The sequence below is a fragment of the Sinocyclocheilus anshuiensis genome, unplaced genomic scaffold (genome assembly GCF_001515605.1).
Source record: "Sinocyclocheilus anshuiensis isolate Anshui unplaced genomic scaffold, SAMN03320099.WGS_v1.1 scaffold341, whole genome shotgun sequence".
NCBI lineage: Eukaryota > Metazoa > Chordata > Actinopteri > Cypriniformes > Cyprinidae > Sinocyclocheilus > Sinocyclocheilus anshuiensis.
In genome coordinates, this window is record NW_015536488.1 from 22,182 (window position 1) to 29,195 (window position 7,014).

The following is a 7,014-nucleotide window of genomic DNA, read 5'->3' on the forward strand; positions in this document are numbered from 1 at the left end:
AATATATATATAAACACACACACACACACACACATATATATATATATAAATATATAAATTACAAATTATAAATAGTAAATACATTACTTTGGGGAAAATTTAAAAATATATAAAAAAATATTATTTATATTATACTATTATTTAAAATTAAATTTTATATATGTATTATAAAAATAAAACCGTAAATAAAAAGGTAAAAATGTGTAGTATTTATAACCAACTGTATATAGTAACGATAGAAGTCTATGCAGTGTACACATTTAGATGTGTGTGTGTGTGTGTGTGTGTGTGTGTTTGATCTGGATCTTCTGTTGAGATGTGTGCAGTGTGTGTGTGTGTGAAGAACACATGACTGCAGGCATTAAATAATGCGCTAGGAATCAGAACACACACACACACACACATATATATGTATGAGTGTGCAGCTCTATGTGGGCGGCTGTAGATGTCAGATTCTTCTCAAAGCTGTTGGTACGGTGGCCAAGAAGTGCAAACCAGAACAACAATTCAGAAAACATTTTAACAAGTCAGAAAACACAATTACAGTGAGTAATCCCAAACCAATGGCGCTGTCTCAAACTATACCTACCTTTTCCGGTTTGTCTGATTTGTCGTTGTGTTTTCTGACTTGTTAATTTGTTTTTGGATTTGTCGTTGTGTTTTCTGACTTGCTATAATGTTTTCTGAATTGTTGTTGTGCTTTCTGAATTGTTATTTTGTTTTTTAGACTAGCATTTGTGTTTGTAATTTGTTATTTTGTTTTCAGAATTGTGATTTGTTTTGCCACACTCATGTTGTGTTTCCATGTTTTATGGGGACATCCCATAGGCGATGGGATATCGCTAACCCTAACCCTAACCCCAACCCTAACCCTAACCCTAACCCATAGGCGTAATGGTTTTTATACTGTACAAACTGTATATTCTATTGCCCTACCCTGAAGAGAAGAACCTGCAACGAGCAGAATTTTTTTTTTTATTAAAAACATCTTTTGAACAGTAGTGCAGGTGTATTGCTCATGTGTGTCTAAATCAAACCTTTATGCAGAGCCTCATTGGTCATGCGGTTGATGTAGCGCGAGCTGCTCTCGGGAACGAGCCACCGCATGACAGTGTTCACACACGACTTCCTGTAGGAGCTCCACACGCTTCCACTGCGGCAGAAACAAACACATGAGAACATCTGACAGACAGACAGCACGGGCCACGCATCCGAAGGTCATTACCTGGTCTGACCTTTGACCTCAGTGAGGTCACCGACACCGACTGTATGGCACGCTCCAGTGTTCAAATCCCAACTGACCTGCAGACTGGAGTGATACGACTTACACACACACACACACACACACACACACACACAGACAGAACTGATATGTGTGTGTTTGTGTATCTTTTATGATATTAGGATTTGTTCTGGATCTGTTCTGGAGTGTTTAATATGTAGTATATGTGAGGGATGATCAATCATTCGGTCATTATCGTGAAATAAAGCCAGTCAGAGTGAGCAGGATGTTGTTTATTTCAGATCACTCTCATCTGTCATTCCTGAACTCCTCATTCTGTTGTTCTGCCAGCATCCAGTGGCTGTTTTCGGGTCAGAATGAATCTGTGCTGTTCACCTGAGCATCATTCAGCTGTATGACAGGATGATTCGTCTGCGCAGTCATATGAACCGACTGCAGTTTCTTATGATCATTTTTTCATTTACATGTATGCATTTGACAGATTCAAAGCAGTTTAAATTGCATTTAAGTTGCACATTTGATCAGTTCTTTCTTTCCCTGGGAATTGAACCCATGACCTTGGTGTTGCGAGCCCCATGATGTACTGTTTGAGATACAGGAATTATTTTTTTGTCCTCTCTTTTGTATTGTATCATTGTTTATGATTTATATAATCTGCAGTGCATCAGGGGACACTGTCTTATCTTTTTTTGTCTTTCCTGAATTTAGTTTTTTGAATTTTATGTGCATTTTTCAAAAATATGACTGCAGTAAACAGTCAGAATTCAGATTCATGACAATTTTCCATCTTCTTATTTATTTATTTATTTATTTATTATGTCTCACGGAGACATGCAGTTTAAGAACTCTTTTTATCACTCTATAAATCAGAAAATACTGTCAGCAGACAGAAAACAAATACATTTTACCCATGTTTTGTTTTTAGGAATAAAATGTTATATAAATCAGTGTGAATAATATATGAACAAACCCTTCAGTAAAATCCTTCAGAATATAGAGAGGAATAAAACTCTAAGGTTTGGTGTTTGTAAGTGCTGCTGAAGTGGAGAAAAAACTAATTTTAAGAAAACGGCCTTTAAAGATATGCAATTTATATCTACAGATGTAAATAGATAAAGTGCAATAATAAAACCAGGTGAATGATATATGAACAAACCCTTCAGTAAAAACCTTCAGAATATAGAGAGGAATAAAACTCTAAGTTTTGGTGTATGTAAGTGATGCTGAAGTGGAGAAACAAACTCTTAAAGATATATACTGTAATTGAAATCTACCGGCGCAAATGGATTAAGTGCAATAAAATTAACACTTAAAAGAGTTTTTTCATGTTGCATGTGTTTTTATTTATTTTTTAACCTTTCCACCTTTTTCATCCTCTCTGCTATCGGTTTAGGACTTCTGTATGTAAATGTGCTTTATGATTTATTGACCTGTTCAGAAGCGAAACAAGTAACAAGACCTTCACTTTTGTTCCTGGTGTGTCGTCTGTAAAACTCTCAAATACTAGATCTAGTTCACTATGTTTGGTTTGGTTTGGCAGACTCTAATGGTTTATTTCCAGTGATCAGGAGTGTTTTTACAGTGAACACATGCAGTCAAATGAGTTCAGCATCTGCTGAAGGTCACCGTTTCTCTTGTTTAACTCACATTAGCTAATGTTTCATGTCAACAAGCCATTTAAAGAGATGTGACGTCGGTCAGGGATTGACCCTTTGCTTTTGTATTCTTTTTTACTCTTACTATTTATGTATAATTTATTTTTATTTCAGTTTTACTTTTCATTTAATTCCAGTTAATGGAATTTTAGTGCTTCAACTCAAGTTAATTAAGCAACTAACTTAAATTAGTTATATCACCGTATCGTTGCTTTTCCTCTTTATCACTAGAGAGTTTTGGAGGATGAAGACTTTAGTGTGTCATTTCTCTGCCTCCAGCTGTTGTTCATTGGTTCTCTGGTTCTTGTCGTTGCTCTAGAAAACACAGATGCTGTTGAGACGAGATCTACTTTAATGACCTGGTTTAATATTTCACAAATCACTTCAGATTCAGACTAACTGCAGCCTGATTTCACCTGATGTAGGTCATAAGTTACACACACACACTCATAAGTTACACACACACACACACTCACTCACACACACACACACACACACACACACACACACACACACTCACACGTTTCTGTTTCAGGGTCACAGATGCTTGAGTTAGCACAGAATATGTGTTGAAATTCATTTACAACTTTTATTTTATGACACAGCCATGCATATGATCTGCCACTTGATGAAATATTTGTACAGTTTGATGTCATTAATATCTTGGTCCATTTCCAGGAAGATGAAAACATTTACAGATGTTTAGATTTGAAATGTTTCTCACACACACTCACACACACACACACTCACACGTTTCTGTTTCAGGGTCACAGATGCTTGAGTTAGCACAGAATATGTGTTGAAATTCATTTACAACTTTTATTTTATGACACAGCCATGCATATGATCTGCCACTTGATGAAATATTTGTACAGTTTGATGTCATTAATATCTTGGTCCATTTCCAGGAAGATGAAAACATTTACAGATGTTTAGATTTGAAATGTTTATCTGTTTTGTCTCATGACCAGTGTTATTTTAGTATTATTTTTCTAGTTTTTGTTAATGTTTTAAATGAGATTTTATCATTCTATTTTCACTTTAATTTGAAAGTTTTAGTAATTTTGTTGTTTTACTAGTTTTTATAAATTTTGATTTAATTTTAGGTATTTTGCTACTTCAAATTAAACTAAATTTTGAATTGGTTTTTATTTTCTGTTTTCATTTTAATTTTAGTCAAAGTTTTAGTCATTTTGTTTTGTGTTTTTGACATTTTTATTAGTTTTTTTTTTAAATGTCTAAATTTTTATTTTAGTTTTAGTTATTTTAGTACTTTAAACTAATCTTTAAACTAGTCACTTTAAACTAAATGAAAAATGTTGCTAGTCCAAATAAAATAAGTATACAAGTTTATTTATATTTTATTTCAGTTAACATTTAAGTGATGAAAATATGTTTTTTTTAAATTGTTTTAGTTACAGTTTTTCTCGATTGCTTAAACACATTTCTTGAAACTATGCCTCGTATTCTCAAAACAGTAAACACAAATCCATACCGTCTCACCCAATTCCCCAAACATCCTATTTTCAGGTCAAAATGAAGCTCTACACTCAAAACCATTCACTCTTGCTGAAAAACCAAACGTTTCCCTCAGACATCACACACAAGCTTTCAAAAACACACACACTACAACATAGTATTACACACTGGTGCAATAAATTCAAAACAATATATCCAAAACTGGTAAGTTATGTTGCTTGTGGTTCTCCCCCTCAAAAACCTTTTCACATGAACACAAAAGACACAACCAATGTATACATAGGCACATTTTTATTCATTCATGTACTACACAGCACAAAAAAAATAAAAAATTCCCGTCTTTGTTCAGGGTCAGGCCAGAGAATCTCGTCCACATCACAGGCTATATTGGCCCTAGCCAGGCAGAGGGGGGAAAATCCTCTTGCATGCCTGATCCACCCCTGGCATGCATCTACTGATATGTCTAGGCAGGCTTCTTCCATGGCCTGGAGGAGGTGAGCACAGATATAAGGTTCTCGGTCATACACTTTCCACCGCCATGCCGAAAAAAACTCCTCTATCGGGTTTAGAAAGGGAGAGTATGCAGGCAGAAAGATGTTAGAAAACCTCGGGTTATTGGTAAACCAGTCACGAACCAGAGCAGCGCGATGGAAGCTGACATTATCCCAAACAACAATGTAACCACAAATCCATAACGTCTCACCCAATTCCCCAAACATCCTATTTTCAGGTCAAAATGAAGCTCTACACTCAAAACCATTCACTCTTGCTGAAAAACCAAACTTTCCCTCAGACATCACACACAAGCTTTCAAAAACACACACACTACAACATAGTATTACACACTGGGGCAATAAATTCAAAACAATATATCCAAAACTGGTAAGTTATGTTGCTTGTGGTTCTCCCCCTCAAAAACCTTTTCACATGAAACATGAACACACAACCAATGTATACATAGGCACATTTTTATTCATTCATGTACTACACAGCACAAAAAAAATAAAAAATTCCGCCTCAGCATCCCGTCTTTGTTCAGGGTCAGGCCAGAGAATCTCGTCCACATCACAGCTCAGTGAACTGATTCGGGCCCTTTAATCTATTTATTGAAGGATCTGATTGATGTGTGTTCAATTTTGACTCGTAGTGTTTCCACCTGGGTAATTGTTTGCTAATTGAGCTCAAGCTGTGCTGACTTGAGTGAACAGTATTGAATGCTAGTGCTTTCTAAATGACCACATGGTGTAAGCACTGAGAAATGTAGGGATTTGTGTGTAGAGTTTTGCAGTAACAGTTCACCAAATCTGACTCATGTGTTAAAGCAGGGGAATAGTGTTTATAGTTCAGCAAAATGGGTGTGCTTTTTGAAAAATGGCGTTATGGTTTTGAAATTTTAGTTCAAAAGCCTGGTTAAAGTGTTTTAGCAATCAAGAAAAACTGTAACGATAACGACACTGCTTCTGACTGGGACCCTTCTGGCCTGTGATGCATTCTAGGTAATGTAGTTCTTCTGCTCTCTCCTCAGTGTCGGATGCTGTGTAAGGATATCCCAGCTGAGACCATGTATGACGTGCTCCATGACATCGAGTATCGGCGGAAATGGGACGCAAATGTCATCGAGACGTTTGACATCGGCAAACTGACGGTCAACGCAGATGTGGGCTATTACTCCTGTAAGTTCTGCCACTGTGCAGAGTTAGCCTTTAAAATCAAAATATGCAATTTACTTTGTTTATGATTGAACATCGGCTGACTGATGGTTTCATGAGGTGTCGCTCATGCTAAGCGTTCATGCTTTTAGGGAAGTGTCCTAAACCGCTGAAGAACCGTGATGTCATTACCCTGCGCTCCTGGCTGCCGATGGGCAACGATTACATCATCATGAACTACTCCGTCAAACACGCTGTGAGTACTGCTGTGTTAGTTTAGTCTCGTTGATATACTATTATAGGTTATGTTAATAGTTTGAATTCGATTTCATTTTTATATTTTCTCTTTTTTTTATATATCTTTAATTTTTATTTGGTTTTAGTCAGTTTAGTAACAAATAATAATTAAAAAGCTAATTATTCTTATGCTTCCGGGTGCGTGGATCAGTGGGATTGGACTTGATTCACACGTGCTTCAGACATAAAAACATATTAAATATTGTATTTGTTTACAATTCTATGTGAACATTAACTGACATCAGAGAACTGTGATCATGAATTGATTCTTCTGTACGATCAGTGTTCAGCAGTGACGTGTTTGTGTGAGCATCAGGACAGTAATGATTTTGCTGCTAGCGATCTTCTGATCGTTACTAACGATGTGATGGTGGTCTGTGTTCACTGTAACAGCTGGAGCGTGTCACTGTGATCCTGTACAGATGTGTGCGTGCGTGTGTGTGTGATCTTGATTGATTGATTGACTGTGTTTCAGAAATATCCTCCTAAGAAGGATCTGGTGCGAGCTGTTTCCATCCAGACGGGATACCTGATCCAACACACCGGCCCCATCAGCTGCACCTTAACATACCTGGCACAGGTGGACCCGAGAGGTGACACACACACACACACACACACACACAAACAAACACACACACACACTCACTCACTCACTCACTCACACACACACACACACACACACACACACACA

General features: G+C 36.7%; 1 protein-coding gene and 1 long non-coding RNA gene across 2 annotated transcripts in view; one reads left to right on the plus strand and one right to left on the minus strand.

Moving 5' to 3' along the window:
* LOC107685007 (PCTP-like protein) overlaps positions 1-7,014 on the plus strand; it is a 17,351-nt gene that overhangs the window by 4,260 nt on the left and 6,077 nt on the right. Inside the window, exons 2-4 of the mRNA XM_016481428.1 lie at positions 5,903-6,050; positions 6,179-6,282; positions 6,799-6,916. Of these exons, the coding sequence (XP_016336914.1) occupies positions 5,903-6,050; positions 6,179-6,282; positions 6,799-6,916 (370 nt within the window). The remainder of the gene's footprint in view (positions 1-5,902; positions 6,051-6,178; positions 6,283-6,798; positions 6,917-7,014) is intronic.
* Positions 937-1,319, minus strand: LOC107684985 (uncharacterized). The gene is made up of 3 exons (XR_001633915.1): positions 1,226-1,319; positions 1,038-1,153; positions 937-951 (listed from the first exon to the last, which is right to left on the minus strand). It is a non-coding gene; the product is annotated as an uncharacterized LOC107684985 (long non-coding RNA).